Genomic DNA, 19,391 nt, shown 5'->3' with positions numbered 1-19,391 from the left:
GGGCCTATAAAGGCAGCCAAGCAGCCAGCCAGCAACAAGGGCACAGGAGACAGCAAGCAGAGCAGAAAATGGAGTCTTGAATAGGGAGTGTGGTGTTCTGAACTTGCAGGGTTTTTCCCCCTTGACAGGAGCTTAGGCAGGAATGCTATGACAGACACAAAGGTAGCAGTGGTAGTGATCCAAGGAATGGAAGAAACAGTGAAGATGACTAGACATGGATGCTACGGGATGTACGTTATCCTGGAACAGGTACCCAAAGAGCCCAAAAACTTCATTTGAATGAAGTGGCGCCTGATAGAGCTAATGAAAGAGAAGATCCGAGGTTTGGAGATGCAGGTGGAAAGCATGCTTGAGTTTCAAAGGGTATTCAAGCTGATGATGGAGGGAAGACGAGGGGAGGCAGAAGGGAAAATTCAGGACTCTCAGATGGAAGCTGGACTAAAGAACTGTGAGGGTAGACTGCTGGATGCGGAAAGTGGCCTATGGAAGCATGTGACTGTGGTGTTACAAAAAACATGAACATGGTTTGATCTCTAAGATAATCCATTTTCTAGACAAAGGAAATGCAGTAGATCGAATCTACCTGGATTTCAGTAAGGCATCTGGTACAGTTCCACATGGGAAATAATAAGTTAAATTGGAGAAGACTGGGATTAATATGAGAACTAAAAGGTGGAGAATGAACTGGTTAAAGGGGAGACTACAATGGGTCATACTGAAAGGGGAACTGTCAGGCTGGAGGGAGGTTACTTGTGGAGTTCTTGAGGGATCCATCTTGGGACCAAATTTTATTTAACATTTTCATTCATGACCTTGGCATAAAAAGTGGGAGTGCTTTAATAAAATTTGCACATGACAAAGTTGGAAGGAGAACCGGAATATCATACAAGAAGATCTGGACAACCTTGAAAACTGAAATAATAGAAATAGGATGAAATTTAATAGTGCAGAGTGCAAGGCATTGCACTTGGGGACTAACAACAAGAATTTCTGCTGAGCATTTATCAGTTGGAGGTGAAAGAAGAGAAAAAGGCCTGGTTGTAAGAATTGATCACAGGATGACTATGAGCTACCAATGCAATGTGGCCATGAAAAAGGCTAAATCAAACCTAGGATGCATCAGGTGAGGCATTTCCAATAGGGACAGGAAAGTGTTACTGCCATTATACAAGGCACTGGTGAGACCTCATCAGGAATACTATGTGCAATTCTTGTCTCCCATTTTTAAGATAAATTCAGACCAGAACAGGTACAGAGAAGAGCTACCAGGATGATCAGAGGAAGGGAAAACCTACCATATGAGAAAAGACTCAAAGAGCTTGGCTTATTTAGCCTAACCAAAGGCTGAAGGGAGATATGATTGCTGTCTATAAATACATCAGAGTGATAAATACCTGGGAGGGAGGGGAGTTATTTAAAGTTAAGCACCAATGTTGACACAAGAACAAATGGATATAAACTGGCCATCAACAAGTTTAGGCTTGAAATTAGATGATGGTTTCTAACCCTCAGAGGAATGAAGTTCTGGAACAGCCTTCCAAGGGGAGCAATGGGGGCAAAAAACCTCATTGGCTTGAAAGACTGAGTTTGGTAAGTTTATGGAGGGGATGGTATGATGAGACTGCTACAATGACATGTGGCCCATCTGCGACTGCTAGTAGCAATATCCAGGGACGGGAGCACTAGATGGAGAGGGCTCCGAGTTACTACAGAGAATTCCTTCCCGGATGTCTGGCGGGTGGATCTTGCTGACATACTCGTGTCCAAATGATTGCCATATTTGGGGTCAGGAAGGAATCTTCCTCTTGGTCAGATTGGCAAAGACCCTGTAGGTTTTTTGCCTTCATCTGCACTATTAGGCATGGTTTACTTGCTGATTTAAACTAGAGTAAATGGCTGATACCCTGTAACTTGAAGTCTTTAAATCATTATTTGAGGACTTCAATAACTCAGCTGCAAGTTATGGGTCTATTACAGGAGTGGGTGGGCAAGGTTCTGTGGCCTGCAACATGCAAAAGGTCAGACTAAGGCCAGAAGGGACCACTGTGCTCATCTAAAGTTTGAGTCTGAGATTTTAGTAAAAACCAACAGGAGTACTTGTGGCACCTTAGAGACTAAATTTGTTAGTCTCTAAGGTGCCACAAGTACTCCTGTTCTTTTTGCGGATACAGACTAACATGACTGCTACTCTGAAACCTGAGATTTTAGTGCAGTTCTCCTGCACAAAAGCAGCTCTATCAAGGGCACTTTGAGTGTTACATGTTATCTCATCAATTTCTGAAATAAATATGCTCAATTTACAAGTAAAAACCTGCTTAACTAGTGGTACTGCAAACTCCACATGGTATGTAACAGTCAAGCTGTTGCCTCCTGTGTCATTATCAGTAGTAAAGACTCTGCAGGCCAATTATAGCCTCACTCACACCCGTGCAACTTACACATGCAAACCTGTGGCCTACAATGGGCATGCACATGTAAATTATTGCCAAGTGAAACTTCCAGGCTAGAAAGTATGAAAAATTATTAAAAAACCAAAAGCAAAGACTTTTTTCCACTCTTTTAAAAAATGAGACGACCATTCTGTACAGAATAGAAATCTGCAACTCTGACATTGATCAAATGAACAGAAAGCACTTGTTGGCCCCAGGGATGGACTAGACAGGAAAAAAATCGATCACTAAACCACTTACATAACAGGTGACTTTTTAAACTCCCCATTGCCCCCCCCGCGCTTAACTTTCCCCAGGAGCCGAAGTATCCCAGCAGAACATATTAGGATCAAAACCAGCAAAGCTTTTGCCTGCAGGGAAAAGAAGAACCTGCTCCCTCTGGGAGGTGGTGCCATCATCTCATGGGTAAGTACGGACCTCGAGGCAGACAGGTCACTTGCACAGAGTAGAGTTCTACTGAAATATCTAGTTAATATTTGCTTAACTTCATAGACAAACATTAGCAAAGTGTTGTAGGAAGTTTTTATTAGGCCACGCAACACTTTGAAGGTATGGGTAAGTCATTTTTAGGCATCCATCACATTGCCGGCAATGAGATGTGCCACAACAACAAATGCTGAAGTTATGCAACTGTTGCTCCTAGGTCAATGACATTTAAAATAGAAAATCTTTCCTATACACAGTGTTGTTAATAAAATTGCACTTGGTTTTGTTAAAAACATCAATATCATTGTAACTTTTTCAAAATATTTCCTTTTTGGTATCTCAATTGATTTCCTTCAATTACTGGGGCTTCTTACTCAAAAACCTCCTCTCCTTCTAAGCCAGCTGCGCAGTCTCCATCTATTAGCCATTATTTTCAATAAAATGGGAAGGTTGTTTCTAAAGTAACTCTTCACCACCTTCTTCTACCCTCCACCAAAAACAGGTAGTTGACCTGTGGAAGTTAATTGTAACATTGAATTCATAGTCCCTCAGTCAGATGTTAGGACTTTTAGTTTGACAGATTAAATATCTGAAGAAAGTTACAGAAGGTGCTGGAACACACATTTAAATCACTTAAAAATCCAAACTTGTAAATTCACTGTAAATTCAAACATTTTTCAAAGGTTTATCAATGTCCTCGTGAACCTCTTCCACAGTGAACTGTGTAAGATGCCCTCGCTCAAATACAGGGTCCAGTTCCAACGGTGAAGATCGAGAGAGAGAAGTAGGATGCGCCTGATCCACTGGGCAGCCTACGGGAAACAGAACTTTCAAGAAGCTGCTTCTTCACTCCATTTTGGATCTTTCAAAGTGTGTAATCATTCTTTCCTGCAAAATTCAAAAAAGGTCATTGAAGTTCGTAATTTTTGTCTCTGTGTTTACATCACTCAGTACTAAGAGCCCACTCGTCACATGTTTATAGATAACGCACATGCATTGCAGAACAGTGGTTATACACGGAATAAGAGATATATAAAGAGAGTGCTCAAATTTTGACAAGATATTAATTTGTCCAGTCAGAAATCTAACTGCACATATTGGGGAAAAGTTACCTTTCTGAGTATACACTGCTACTCTATCTCTGTTTAGGTCAGATCATTACATGTTAACTCTGAATGTGTGAAGATACATATCATGTACACATTACAGAATTTTGTATGCTGGTTAGAGAGAAGCACACTCAAATACTGACATAATGCGTTTCTCCCTAACTAGCAGGAGGTTTGCGTTTTGTCACTCCCAAATAGGTGAAAAGGGAACTCTTAATCAAACCTTAAAGTTTGGAACTCATCTAATACTACAAAAAGCAGAAAGAAAAATATGTGCTAAAATCAAGGAAAAAACTATTCACTAAATAATTTGCGGAGTGCTATAATAATCCATCGTCTCTCTCATTAAATTCTCTTCAGCAAGAACAATTTTTGCCTAGTGGTTCCAGATACAGTAGAGAGCACACTTTGTCAAGAATTTAATCAACTCATCAACATTCATAGCATTGGACATCATCAAATTAGGCTTGAATAAAGACTGGGAGTGGATGGGTCATTACACAAACTAAAAACTATTTTCCCATACTAACTTTTCCCCCTGCTGTTACTCACACCTTGTCAGCTGTTTGAAATGGGCCATCCTGATTATCACTACAAAAGTATTTTTTCTCCTGCTGATAATAGCTCCACCTTAACTGATTTGTCTCATTAGAGCTGATATAGCCACACCCATCGTGTGTGTGTGTGTCTTCCTACTGTATTTTCAACTCCATGCATCTAATGAAGTGGGTTTTAACCCACAAAAGCTTATAACAAATTTATTTGGGCAGTTTAAGATGCCACAAGTAGTCCTCATTCTTTTTGCTGATACAAAGTAATACGGCTACCACTCTGAAACCCGTCAGCATTATTTAGGTGACTGATTTTATTGTAATTCAACATGAGGCACAGATTTCACATATTAACCCTTTATTTGGCCCAAAAGCAACATGCAAATGATGGTATTAACCAAAACTCAACTTCTAGAACAGTGGTGCACAAACTTTTCCAGTCGCACCCCCACTTACCATTAATGGAATCTGTCTGCACCTCCCTCCATTACAGCACCGCCAAGGCTTCCCCAGCTTGGGCTGAAGGCAAAGCTGGGGGCGGCACTGCGGATGGGGGAGGACCTGGGGCTAGAGGCAGAGCTTGGCTGGGGGCAAAGAGGGAATCACAGCAGAGCGGAGCTGGAAATGTAGCACTCCCTCCCTGCCTCCCATGGGGGCTGGCCCAGGCCTGGAGGCAGAGCAGGACTGGGGCTGAATGAGTTTGAAAAAGAAGTGAAGCTGGGGGCAGAGTGGGACTAGAAGCACAGTGCTCCCTCCCAACCAGGGCTGGCTGACATCCCACTGCACCCCTGCCCACAAAATGTCCCGTCCCCCCCCCCCAATTTGGGGACCACTGTTCTAGAAACAGCTTCTAATTTATGCACCAGCATCTGCAGAGCCAGAGAGCCAGAAACAGCACTGTTTTGCTACAACATAAGTTACTGGAATTCACACAAACGTGGAAGGAGACAGGGAAATGCAGCTTTACTTTGAGTAAACATGCATGGCACTACTACATGAAGGGAGCATCTAGTATTTTAAATCATTTGGATTTAAAATAATTGTTTCATGATAAATTGCAATCTGCTGCACAGGTTCTACCATTCTTGAAAGTCTTTCGGCTGAACACTAGTTTACACTGTTCATATTTAGGGCAAATTATTGTATTTCATCCAATTAGAACATCGGTACTTCCTCCCCTCCCCTTTCCTGCCGCATTTATAGGAACATAAAGCTCAGTTCTAACAGGCCAAGTCAACCTCTTTAATGAAAGACTCATGACTCCCTTGGCATGTCATAAGACTTCAATTTGTGCTGAAGGCTTGTTTACTGACCTCATCTGAATCCAGAAGGGCTGGGAGAGCACTGCAGTAAAAAACAAACAAAGATTGGTACACAGACCCAAGCACTAAATGACTGAAAACATCAATGTCAGTTTTAACACCTCCAGCTTTTTGACAGGAATAGGTTATAATGGAGAAGACCACCAACCCTTTGCTAAAATTAGAGAACTGGAGGAAGACAGAGAAAGACATTAACAGAGTGAGATAGGACCTATGTAGTATTATCAAATACCAATAACAAAATCAGTTCCTAAGTTCTGCTTTAATTGTCCAGCTCTCAAATTCCCATCACTTGAAATCAGCCAGAAGATATCAACTTTCAAAAACTCTCAAGTAAAATGACAGTGTCTTTTATAACCTCTTATTTACTTTATGTGGTGGAGAGGAGTATCTTGCCTTTTACTAGCTTTCGGTACCCTCTAATTAAAGACAAACCCCAGGCAAATGAAGACAAATTTTCACAAGATACACCGGTTTTCCTCAGTGTAGTATTCTGAAACTGTACTTAGTATCCTATCATGTATAAACTGAATTGTATTTTTGTTAAACAGAGTTGTGTATTTAAATCCAGGATCTGAGTTTTCTGCTGGAATGCCAGTATCAGAACTATAAGCCAGTATCCATCATGGTTTACATATGATTTAAAAAAAGAAATTTAGGCACAGAACACCGAAGTTTAAACTGTAAAAATCACTATTAAGGCAGAAGTGATACCGGTTGTGTACAGTGGGCTTCCACACTGCCAATGTCAAGTATTGAACTAAACTAAACAGCCACTAAACAGAAGGCCCAGACATTCTGTCTTAACTACCCAACTTAATAAAAATTATTCACAATTTATATTATATTAGGAAAAACACTCAAATGTACATCCAGAGCACACTACTGAGGGAAGCTAATCTGATTTTAACTCCACAAAAAAAAAAGCAAGTCATTGGATATGAGATTCAAAACACAGGTGGCTAACACTGACTTCAGCTCATTATTCATAGTCATGAGATGATATACAGAAGCCACAACAGGAAAAAGTTTCTTTCATACAAATATCACTACTCATTGTCAGAATCACACTGATTTCTCCATCCACAGAGCACAAGAATGTGTCAGCTCTGTCCTGTATCTTTTAAATGTCTTGGTCCTTTAACTAAAAGGACTAGGACTTTACCTTGTGTGATACCTCTAACTACACAAATGTTGAACGCTTAAAACCAAACATGTCACCAAAATATTGAACCAGAGACTTACTTATTCCCAGTAGCCTCACTTGTAGTACTGCTGATTTTCAACTTGAGGTCAAATCCTCATAAGGGACCATTTGCACCTACCACTACCAACTGTAGTGACTATTTAAGAAATTCCCAGTCTACATTTCAGCAGATGCATTACGTTTAAGGATAATTTCACCACAGCAGCAAGAGAAGGACAAACACCAAGATTTAAAGAAGGTGCAGTTCTAGATTTTTTTTTAAAAACCACTTAATAAACCCTATCAACTACTACATATGGCTATATATTTACACTTAGCATGCTGCACAGACGTACTCTTAAAGTCAGAGGCCAACTCCAGAAAGGGTTCAGCACTTGCCCAGCAGAGCCAGCACCACAACTGCTGGCATTCTAACCATACTTCCAGCGCTTCTGACTCCAGTGCAGCTGCTGCTGCTTGTCACAGCACAGATACTCACACATCAGTCACTGAAGAAGGAACATTCTCTTCTACCCACTTCAGATCATCTTCCTGCTAGAAGCACAGAAACCAACATTAAAATAAAAAATGACAAGACTCTGAAGGGGTTTGCAAATGAATACATTTCCTCTAGCCTACCTGAAAAGTTCAGCATTAACTATAGTGGATGCCCACACAAGAAATACAAATTGTTATTTCTGGATAAAGGAATCGAATTCAGAGGAGCAGGGAAGTCAAAATAAATGTTTAAAACATTTTTCAGCCATTTTAAGCCAGTGCCTACTCAGCCAAGAATGAACTTAAAATGCTACAATAATGTATAAAACATGGTATTAAAACACAAAAATAGGATTCAGAATGTGGCATTCAAAAGATTAAAGAGTACACCCTATGTTAATGTAACCTTCCTAATTTTTGTTGAGACTCTCAGCACTTTCATAGCACTAGGAGGACTGTTGATTTGTATGAACTGACATTTTGATTTGCGATACATAATATTACGCAGGATTTTTGAGCACTGAACATATTTCTACTCTGCTTTTTTGCTGAACAGAAAACAATGGGCAGTTTTATCTTTATATTAAGGATATCTGTGAATTAGAAGTCATCTTTATTTGAATGTCCTTGCTGCTGACTCAAGAGTTTGAGGAACTCCTTGCTACTGCCAAAGCAGAACAGAGATTTCAGGGAGCAACAGGGTTCTACAGTTTATGCATGCTTTAGACAAAAATGAGCTCGACCCTGAAGGCTTTAGAGAAACAACTTTGGAATGCATTTTCTACCTACTCGTGAATAAATCCTGAGTTTTACAGGGTCACATGTGGAAAATGCAGACGTCTTAAATGCACTCACAAAAGATACACATGTACCTCAGGTGGTTGTGCATCTGACTGAAAAGCATACAGGATTTGGAAACATAGGGTAAGCAGTGTAAATGCCCTCTGAATCCAGTTCAACTTCCATGTATTTTTCTGTTTTGAAGCAATCTTAGAACCTGAGAGACTAGCTACACAAAGGCTAAATTATTACACTTCGTGTAATATGAAACAGTTCTGTCTCTAATGCATTATGTGCAAGTTCTCAAACCACACACTGAATTCTGATTTACCAGAAAGCTAAAAACACAAAATCTGTTCACAAGCACCACGATCATCATGTTTTGACCCAAATCACTCACTTCTTGGAAAGGACAAACACAGATACTTGGTTTGCTCCTGTTACAGAGCTCCTATTTAAGTGGCAGCCAACTGAGTGATCTGGCATTACTTTTACCTAGTGATAGGGCCAAGGTGGGAAGGGCATACTCACAGCTTTGTTTGCTTTCACATTTCCATTTGGTTCTTGTTTTGTACTTCTCATTTTCATTCCCTCTGCAAAGGGGAGACACGACAGACACGGGATATTAAACTATGTCAGAATGTAAACTGTAGATGGCATATCTATTAGGAATACTCTACTGAAGCCAAAGGTCATTATTTAGGGGAAAGGGCATGCTACCTATTTAAAAGCAGAGTCCCCTTTCCAGGTAGCAAAAGTAATTTCTCAGAAAAATTCATATACATTTTTAACAAACAATACTAAGGGTTGGTCTGCATGGTGCAACAATGCACCCTAGGGGTGTGTGGAAACAGCACTATGTTGAAGTGCTACAGGAAACTTTTAGTGCACACCACATTCACACACTTTAGAAATCACTCCCCCCCAGTGTGCATTGCTGCACGGTCTAGGCAAGTCCAAAGTGAAGCTCAGTGAACACCTATGATAACTATAACTCTAAGAGGAAAAGGATCTTTCTTCAGTGTACTTTTATGCATGATCCATTTCACTGTTCCTGTAAGAACCAGCTCCCCCACCTTTTCTGTGAGCCTTTCAATCATCATGTCTAATCCATCTTAATTTGCTGTCCAGCAGTAGCATCTGAAAGTCCCCACTATCTGAAGGCTAGTTGCCTACAAAGTTGAAGATCTCAGACCAGTTCCTAGTGGACAAGATTACACACGAGTGCCCCCATTGGCAGTTTCATCTGAGAAGTCAGAGACTGAACAGGCCACGCAGAGACTGAACATTTAGTGGTGGTGTTCCTCTAAGGCTAGGGTTAAGTCTAGTGGCAGCGTGGAGGAGTTTACGCTGCTGGTGACAGTGCTGCTATACCTGTCCTTGATTAATTCAGCACTAAGATTCCTTTCCCACCCCCAAAGAAAGGAAAATCAGAAAGATTCTGTTCCTGTCTTTAGGCTTAGTTATGAAATTAAAAGAATTAAAAAGTTAGCTTAAGTTTGGTTGAGAAAATAATATATTTGCTTTCTGGTTTGTGGCCAGTAAGGAAGGGGCTCTAATCAGCAAGTAAAGGAAGGCCATGAGAATAATAAATAGTATCACTTGTAGTGTGGAAAGGACGTATGGTTCAAAAAACTAACTAATAAAATAAAGAGCTGCAGTAACAAGACAAAGAAAAAATGGTCTTAAGAGAAACAAACACAAACCTTCCCACACTTCTGCTGCTGAGCGGTTGGGGGAGGGGGAGAGGAGGAGATAAAGGAAGGCCTTGGAGGAAGGAAAGAAGCAAGGAGAAACTCCTTCAAACTGGACTTTTGCTAAAGCTAGTGAAAGGTATAAAAAAAGCCATGAATCTGAAGCTTCTTTGTCAGACCCCTACATGATCATGCTGGAGCACACCAGGATAAGATGGTTTTCTCTAGGTCTGGCCTATTTGTAAGTATACTGATCACAGGCTTACAAATACTTTGGTACTGTATTGGGTGTAGTGACTGCTTATTTCAGAGATGGGCAAACTACATCCAGCCTGCGGGACCCTCCTGCCTGGCCCCTGAGCTCCTGGCCCGAGAAGCTAGTCCCTGGCCCCTCCCCTACTGTTCCCTTTCCTAGGCAGGCTCAGCTCACTGTGCCACCAGCGCAATGCTCTGGGTGGCCTGACCCAGTGCTCGGTGCTGCACGGTGGCGTGGCCGGCTCCAGCTGGGCAGCACGGCTGCCTGCCCTGGTGCTCTGGGCAGCGCAGCTGCAGCGCCACCAGCATTCCAGACAGCACAGTAAGGGGGCAAGGAGCAGGAGGGTTGGATAGAGGGCAGGGAAGTTCGGGGTGGTGGTCAGGGGGTGGGGGTGTGGATAGGGGTCGGCGTGGTCAGAGGGCGGGGAACAGGGTTGTTGAGTGGGGGCAGAGGTCCCAGGGGGGCAGTCAGGGGACACGGGGGATTGGAATGGGCAGGAGTCCTGGGGGGCAGTCAGGGGCAGAGGTTCCAGGGGCAGTCATGGGGCAGGGGGGAATCGGATGTGGCAGGAGTCCCGGGGGGGCCACCAGGGGGCGAGAAGCAGGGGAGGTTGGACGGGGCGGAGGCCAGGCCATGTCTAGCTGTTTGGGGAGGCACTGCCCCTCCTAACCAGCCCTCCATACAATTTTGGAAACCCAATGGGGCCCTCAAGCCAAAAAGTTTGTCTGCCCCTGGCTTATTTTTAGGCTGTTAGGTATGTTTAGAGCAATTGTATAAAACACCATTTGGCCTTTGGATTTAAAGAATTTATGGTTAAGAGTGTGTCTGGCAGTCTCCCATATTAATATTAATAATTCCAACATTACCAAAGCTTTCCTTTAACATGGGCTCTTTCTGTTCATCCTCATCTTCCTCAGACAATGGTGAGAAAGCAAACCTTTTGAGAAGAGGAAAGAATGAAGACACCATGAGACAGATGCACAAAGTCAAAATATCTTACATAAATGTCATTTTGAAGAGATTGATTATCTTGCCATTTTTATTATTTCACTATTCTGGACAGCTCCCTCTAACTAAGTTAGATTTTTGATCAACCACAAGCTGAGATAATTTAAGTACTCATACCATTTCCCTTTTTTAAATAAATGTTACTAAGGAGAGCCTATAAATCTACAAATGCTACTTCCACTTTCTGTGGTCAGGATATACAACATGAACTATACTTCCTTCTCAATCCCTATACACACACGCACGCATGCACACAGCTCTCAGAGCCTGCAGAAAAGTTTAGCAAGTGACCATGCAGTACACCAGGACTGCTGGAAATGCTCTTTGGATAGACTTGACTTTAAGAAGTCAAGATTACTTTAAGGTAAAACGCGTTAAACCTTTGGTTGTTGGCAGACGGCCTCCATAGAACCATGATGACAAAAAGGATCATTGAGAACAACAGTCGCCAGATGGCATCATCCACCCACAGCTCCTGCCAGTCCTGTCAAGAAAATAGAGAATCCATGCCCTCAGTCTTTTTTTTTTTTTAAATACACTGGTGAACTAGAAACACCTGTGACAAGGAGTAAAGTTGCAGTTCTGTTCTAAACGGCTCCCCAAAGGCTATAAGTTTCCATGGATTAAGACTTCCCTTCATGTGGAGGAGCATACAGTGGACCCTACAGGAAGAGCATCTGCCAGCTTCCCCAACCTTACTTCCTCTACCTCCAAATCCAGATTTTTAAGGAAGGAAGTCGTAATCATGGAAACCACTTAGGTATAAGATGCAAACTCACCAACTGACAATCCACCAGCCTGAACTTCATGGTGGTCCAGATGATAAATACAATAGATGCTGAGGGCAAAAAAAAAAAAAAAACTTGATAAAACCAGTAAGTCAGAGTTTTTCTACCACTAGAGTATCTAAGAACTAAGTAATCATGCCCCGGGACTTCAAAGGCAAAAGCCTTTTACAGTAAATTGTTGATGGTTTAAACTTTTCCTGTTACATCCTTTTCTTCCAATCACAAAGGGACGATGATTCTGCGGAAGTCATCTCACATCAGTTAATTCAGCCACTGAAATTGAGAGCTGAATTCAATGTTCTTGTTTCCCCCAAAGCATGCTTGTCCAAGACATGGCAGGGAATGATCCCCCACTACTTCCTTCTTCTCCATGGGACTATTTTTTAAAGAATTACATAACTTAATTCTAGCAGCATTCTAGACAATGTAACAGTTTAACATTTATGAAATCTATAGTTCTTTACAAGCTACATCCACAGCAATAGTGAAGAATAGTTACCTCAAGCAAGCATACTTGCAATCAATTGGCACACAATTCATTGCATGGCAGATTGGTGACTTACACAAAGAAAACCCATTGATCTTATGAAAAATGCCAAGGAATCTAATGATTTTAAAAACAAGGTTCTGCTGATACTGTACAAGGTTTCATTCCAAAGACCTTCAGAGTGAACTGCATGTAACTCAATTTATCAGCCTTTGGAAAAAAATAAAAGTTAAGTTAAGGTCAATTTCCGACTGGTTCTGACAAGAAGTCAAGATATTTCAGATCAGAGGCTTCAAATACTATACTCTATCTCTTCAAGTAAAAAGGTCTGAGCTAAACCTCAAACCTGCATTTCCCATTCTCATCTTACTTTCCTTCTTTTAGAGAGACAGATTAGGATATTGGCATTCAAAGACATCAGGCCTCTTTAAAATATTTTGTACTTGTAATCTGATCATGAAGTAACCAAGCCTCCCACCTACCATTCCTGGAATTTAGATCTTATTACCCTGGGCCAAAAGCAAGTTTTAATGCAGAAGCTAAGCGTTCCCCATAGTGGGCTTTAAAGGATGGAGTTTTTTTTAATACTGGTTGTATTTTGGAGCAGCTTAGTTTCAGATGCTGCCAAGAATGTCAACCAAACCCACCTATTTAATGGGCGCATTTTCTAAAACAAGTTTCAAACATCTCAGTCCCTTATGGGAGTTGAGTTAATAGCAATCTGCTCACTGCCTGGATAGGGTTTTTGGGTGGGTAAGAAAAATGGAGTCTGGTAGTATTATTAGGTATGTCCTTGATGTTAGCTGGATTTTATTTGATGCAAATAGGTACAAACTTTAAATTCTAATTTCCCGTCCAAAAATAGCCTGCCCTCTCTTTTCTAAAATGAGCAGATGTTCTTTTTCACAAAGCCACTCTGCTCAAAGATTAAGCTATCAGCATGGTGGAGCCATAACACATTTTAAAAGCCCCCATTAACCAGTACAAAGTGGTACTGAAGTCTTGGAGGAAGCCACTACCCATCTGAGCAGGAGATTTCAGCATGGGATGCTGCTGCTAGTGAAGCATGAGGATGTCTGGGGAGAGGAGGTGGGAGAGGAAAGGGGACCATAATAAAAGAAACTTCAAAAAACTATTAAGCTTATTCAGATAAATGCTAATTTGAAGCTACTGTTTATGGATAGTCAGAAAAAATCTGGCAGAAGCCCACCACTATGCAAGTCTGAGTGTTCAAGAGCAAACACTGAAATGCCAAAGGCCAATAAACTGACCCAAAGCAGAGCTTTAGTAAACTAAACCAGCCCCATAATACCTGGAAAGTGCATTATTTAGTGAGGAAGGGAACCCACAGCTCACCTGCTACTGCCAAGATAAGAGTGTTGGTGAAATGCCGGTAAAGAGAGAGTTTCACAATGTTCCTCCGCAGTTTTAGCAGCTTCATCGTTTGAGTCAGGCTGATGAATATGTATGGCAAGTCAAGGAAAGCAAGCTTAAGAATCAAGTTCTTGATAACAAGTAGGATACAGCTTTTGTACACATCTCAAGCAACACTGTCAGGCCATACAGACATAGCGCCCCTGCAACCCTCCCTAACCACAGCACAGCCACGGTGACCCAGCCCTCCTGCACTGCAGAAGGTCATCCAGCGGCAGTGCTCCTGAACAGTGGTTTACTACAACTGGTTTTCCATACCCATCCTTTTATGTCACCCCACTCCATCCAGGCCTAGTACTCTGATATCACCACATCAGTAAGCTAGCCTGATGCAAAATTTCACAACTACACTTCAGTAGTTCATACCTGCAGGAAAACTTAACATGCATTTTGAGAAGAGAAAAATAGGTTTAAAACCTGGTCATGTTTTTAATATAAATGGACAGCACATCCATGTTTGTCTTTACCTACTTTCCTGCAATTTTAATTGTACAATAATCAAACATGTGTTTAAGACAAAAGACTGACATCATTGTAAGAGGAATAAGGGGGTTGCCCTGGCCTGGAAAGGGAAAGGTGAACTTTTTGGCATATCCTAATTTTTCAGGTTTGGTAGTTTCAAGAGCTTATACTAAATCTCGATCTTTGCTTATACTAAACCTAGTCAAGTCCTAAACTCAAAGGGTCTCAGCACAGCAGAAGACAAACAGTAAATGTGGAAGAGGAGGCTGGGAAGAGATTTAAACAAATGACTGAGAAAACTGCTTAAAAAGTTAACTCTTTCTTGTCCCCAAACTACTTTATGAGACCTGTAAGTTCTGAGAAGAAATTTTAGCACTAGTGTTAAAATAAAGAGTTTTCTACCAGTCTAAAACAAAACCAAAAAACTCAAAACCACCCCTCCCCGCCAAAAAAAACAAACCACTCCCAAACAAAAATACTCTCAGTAAGGTCAGGACGGACCATAGTCCAAAAGCTGCTGTTCTGAATACTGCTTCAATACAACTTTAGAGTACACTCACATCAATAAGCAGAGACCACCACAACACAAAAACTACATGTTCACTATGGTAAGGGCTAGGACCTGTTCCAAAACCAATTCACAAACCTCTGTTGGCAATTTAAAATTTGTTACATGAGTTATGGAAATAGAGCTTACCTGAACCCTTAGGCCACAGGGCCTATGGTAGCTGTTCGACAAAAAGATGGTATGTCATTCAATATGGCAAAAAATGTTTGCTGCGGAAAGATTCCCTGAAGACCAAACTCCAAAGAAAAAACACTGCACCAAATTAAACAGTGAAGAAGGATATCCACCAGCAGAGGGCAGTATCTAGGAAAGCCAGGGGAATAAAAGCCAAGGAGGCAAGATCATTCTGTGCCTAGAGATAAAGAGAAAGACCCAGTGAGAACAAGATGAATGGGAAAGCAAAGCACACACCAAAAATCATCAAGCATTCAGTCCCAGGTTATCATTTTACCATCAGAGAACATAAATACAGAACTGGAAAGCTATTAAGCCCCTATGCCTTGCTGTTGAAGCAGAGGGTTTGAATTAAGTGTTCAACACAAGGGACAGAGTATTTTATTAAAAGCAGAAAACGCCACACAGTTCTGATCCCCACAAGCAACTGATATGGCAAGAAGTAAGTTTTTAGAGTAGGTAAGTAACTCATTGAGCAGGCACCCCTAATGAGCAGACAGCCTTGATGGTGCTGCGCTGCAATAACACTTCTTACAGAAAGTTTGTTATAGATCTTTGCAGGTAAGCCTTTTACTGTGTTGGTGCCAAAGACTACATGTTCCACTTTTGAGCACTAAATTTAAACAAAATGGCACAAGTTGATGGAACCCACTAGGAGACAACATACAAGATGTGATCAACAGTCCTCTCGCACATACACAAAAATTCATTTAGGATGTTATTTTGTTAAGAAATTCACTTGTACTGGTCTCCGCACCAGGCACTGAACATTTCCTAGAAAAATTAGCCATATTGTGCAACTTCTGAAAGGATATCCACAAAATAATACAGGCATCAATCACTGATAGACCCAAGTTTGCTATCAGAGCCATAGCGCCATAGAAAAACTGAAAGGGTACCAAATAAGAGACAAAGTCAAAATAAGCTATCCCAAGAATTCTATCAAGTCAGGTGCAAAACCAAATTAAAGGATCAAATATTGTCCTTGTGAAGCCAAACCCCATCGACCTCAAAAATGACTACAATAAAAGCTTTTAAGAATTAAAATAGTCTTCACCGGGCTATTAAAATATGCAGCTTCAAAAATTTGCAAGGAGCATCCATTTCTATTTGCCAGCATGTTTTTCCCCCTGCACAAGGCCCAGTGAAACCTCCCTTGACTACTAGGCACAAATTCAAAACCTTGTCAATTCTGGACCCAAAAACTCCACTTATTTTCAAGTATTCCTATTTCAAAGCACCAAAATTATTTTCCATTGCAGAGAATTACATTTTGGGGAGGAGACATGGCAAGAAATTGGTAAAATAGCTGGAAAAATAAAGCCTTCTCCACAACACTTCACAACTGTCTTCTCTCCCCCCTAAGGCACTGGGAATTTTCATTCTCCAAATTTCCCTATTGTAGCATAGCCCAAGGATCCTTCACTACATTACAGTATACGTAATCACACATAAGACCAACAATTGCTACATCCGTGGCACACATGAAAACATAGGTAAGCGTCTACTGACCCCTGTGACTCTAAGGACACCTTCCATGCCAGAAAATAATAAATAGAGCACTCCAGCCGTAACTACTTTGTGAAGAGTGACTCCAAGACGAGGCCTGCAGGGAAATATTAAAAAAAAGTGAAAAAAGCTAAAAAAAAACCACACCTCAGCAAAAGGCACATGATTCAAGGTTTCTCATCACAAGTTACAGATCTAGGAAGTTATTTTGTTTTGGTGCTCTAGGCTCATGGTGTCACGTTAGGCTTTGTCCAGGCTTGAATTTAAAAAGGTGTGATTTTAAGAGTACAGTACAATGAAAGTTTCACACACTATGTGTAAGATAAAAACCACTTCAAGACCCAGACTTAATTTCAGACACAGAAAAAGTTTGTCTCACGCTTCATGGGAATTTATAATATACATACAGAAGTGGTCTTCTCTAACCGCTTTTTGAACATTCAAAAAAGTTTTAGACTTTCATTGTGAGAGATAACGGATTAATCTCAGTCTAGCCTAAGAACCATAATATCCCCAAAATCTAGTTTAACATTTTCCTTTCTTGGCTTCCTTTAATCTTGGTTCTATTGTCTTCTGAAATACTTTTCTTCATTTATTAGAGTTATTCTGATCTCTATGCCAAACTTTGTCCCCCATGTTCTGTCCCCTCTAGATTACACACATTTTAGTGCATTTGGTCCTTCCTCATAGGTCTTATCCTTTAATCCTTTTGCATTTGTTGCATCCTCTCTAGTTTTTCCATATCTTTCTTTAAAAAGATCAGAACCAGAACTGCATATTCCCTGAAGTGGGTATCTAAAGTCGTCCCCACCCACTCATCTCCATACTCCCTCCCATATCAAGAAGATTCAGCAAATGCACTTAAGAACAGTTCTCTCTACCTGTTTTAGTCCCGTTACTATCCACATTTAAAGGGTTTAAAGAAAATATTTTGAATGATCGATCACACTTCTACCATTCCCCATAACTCACCCACTTGCTGATATTTTCCTCTCCTGGACACTGAGCACTTTGTACTCAATTATATTCACTGCACAGTAGTATCTGATCATGCATGCACACAGCCTTCACACGCACCTGACTACATGATGGAGAGCGACTGTGTTAACAGAATCCATTACTTAGGGCTGTCAGCAGCTATGTTTTTTTTAAACTTTGGGTTAATTTTTAACACTCTCAAGAAACATTTATTTAAGCTCATATGCATTACGAAATGTCATTTTTCGGTAGATAGGTCAGCTTCCTCACTGACAGGGTCTCCAATCTGAGAAGAGTATTGAACCACAGAAAGATTTTTGTCTTCTCTCTCTTTAAAATGCTCTTTCCATTTTTGGTTACAATAATTTTTTTATTTAACATTTGACTTCATTTTGTCCCACTGCAGCATCCATTTTCCAAGTTTGCTAATAACATTCAAATGTCGTTTAACCACTTTAAAGAAACGTGTTGAGCCTGTAACATGAGATGAGGTTGTTATTTACCTGACTATCCCGTATCCCAGGCTGACGATGATTACCAGAGTTCGAGCCAGTGAACGTTTCACTGCAGAAAGCAGCTCTGCAAGTATCAGTGCACCTTGGACTACCAAGAACAAAGCACAAGAAACTTGGTTACTAAACGTGTAATTCGGGTTCTGAATAAGTGCTGCAGGTAATAGCAACACTACAGTGGTCAAGACTATTCCAAGAAATGCAGGCACAGTAAAATGCATCCATCTTTTTATGATCTACTGTTGGAGCAAGCTTCCAGGAAGAGCTGAATACTTCATTCAGCACCAAAGGAGTTAATGAGAAACCTTTTTTCTCAGAAAATGTCTGTATGCATATGGTCTACATAAAGTAGATTAGACAAAACCTACCTTTAAGTATCTTCTAGACGAGAGATGAACTGAAGAATGTTATTTCAGTCTCATACCTCACCACAAGGTATATACAAATAATTAAATCAGATTGAATACCGAATGATCTTAACTCATGCAGAAACCAAAATATAGTAATGCCCTTCCCCATTCCTTCTTGCAAATACTTTGAATGTAGCCCTTAAGCATCTCCTGGGCATTAATAGCATCCCAAGTAGCCAACCAACAAGATCCTCTACATTGTGGATCAGGACGGCTGCATGTAAAAATTCTGTTAGATCATGCTGTAGTTTCACTCACTTAGATCCTTCTTTAAGATCTTGGTGGGAAGCCCTGTGCTAGTGCATCCCACCTAGAACCCAACACGCTCCGATCAGTTTCAACTGCAATCCGACAGTGAGTTGGTACAGTAATTAATTTTGGTTCCTACCAGCGTGAGCCAGATTATAATTAGTGATCTAGATAGGTGAAATGTCACATATCCCAAAGCAAGTCACACAACCCATTAATTCACAACCCAGCTCTGTCTATAACTCAACTTGTTGCATCTAGCTTTGGCATTTGTGATCTATTACCTTGTGTTTTAAGGCTTCCTGATGTACTATAGCACAAACTTCTCTAACACATAAGAATGTAAGGGTGAGCAAAACAGCACAAGTATCAGCTTTAAATTAGTTTAAGTCAGATCCTAAAATATTTTTGAAGCATTTTCTAGAACACAACATTATAGATTCATAAAAATGTAGGGCTGGAAGGAACCTCAAAGTTACCTAGTCCTTCCCTCCACACTGGGGCAGGAAGTAGTCTACCTAGACTGTCCGTGATGGTTAT

The 19,391-nt window shown here is 40.9% G+C and overlaps 1 protein-coding gene across 2 annotated transcripts in view; it reads right to left on the bottom strand.

The window, feature by feature from the left end:
* Nucleotides 1-2,958: 2,958 nt before the first annotated feature.
* The window catches only part of TMEM87A (transmembrane protein 87A), a 29,033-nt gene continuing 12,600 nt past the window's right edge, over nucleotides 2,959-19,391 (bottom strand). The window contains exons 10-20 of one of the 2 annotated variants that reach the window (XM_084630284.1): nucleotides 18,184-18,283; nucleotides 16,706-16,799; nucleotides 15,303-15,371; nucleotides 13,912-14,020; nucleotides 12,060-12,118; nucleotides 11,661-11,764; nucleotides 11,139-11,209; nucleotides 8,854-8,915; nucleotides 7,544-7,599; nucleotides 5,850-5,880; nucleotides 2,959-3,764 (exon numbers count right to left, since the gene is read on the bottom strand). In XM_084630284.1, the coding sequence (XP_084486410.1) occupies nucleotides 3,723-3,764; nucleotides 5,850-5,880; nucleotides 7,544-7,599; nucleotides 8,854-8,915; nucleotides 11,139-11,209; nucleotides 11,661-11,764; nucleotides 12,060-12,118; nucleotides 13,912-14,020; nucleotides 15,303-15,371; nucleotides 16,706-16,799; nucleotides 18,184-18,283 (797 nt within the window). In that variant the 3' untranslated portion in view covers nucleotides 2,959-3,722. The remainder of the gene's footprint in view (nucleotides 3,765-5,849; nucleotides 5,881-7,543; nucleotides 7,600-8,853; nucleotides 8,916-11,138; nucleotides 11,210-11,660; nucleotides 11,765-12,059; nucleotides 12,119-13,911; nucleotides 14,021-15,302; nucleotides 15,372-16,705; nucleotides 16,800-18,183; nucleotides 18,284-19,391) is intronic. The other variant, XM_084630285.1, reaches the window with a different exon arrangement.

Source organism: Lepidochelys olivacea, assembly GCF_965140295.1.
Source record: "Lepidochelys olivacea isolate rLepOli2 genome assembly, chromosome: 6".
Classification (NCBI taxonomy): Eukaryota; Metazoa; Chordata; order Testudines; family Cheloniidae; genus Lepidochelys; species Lepidochelys olivacea.
Note: the sequence above shows the minus strand (reverse complement) of the source record. Positions and strands in the feature narration are given on the sequence as shown.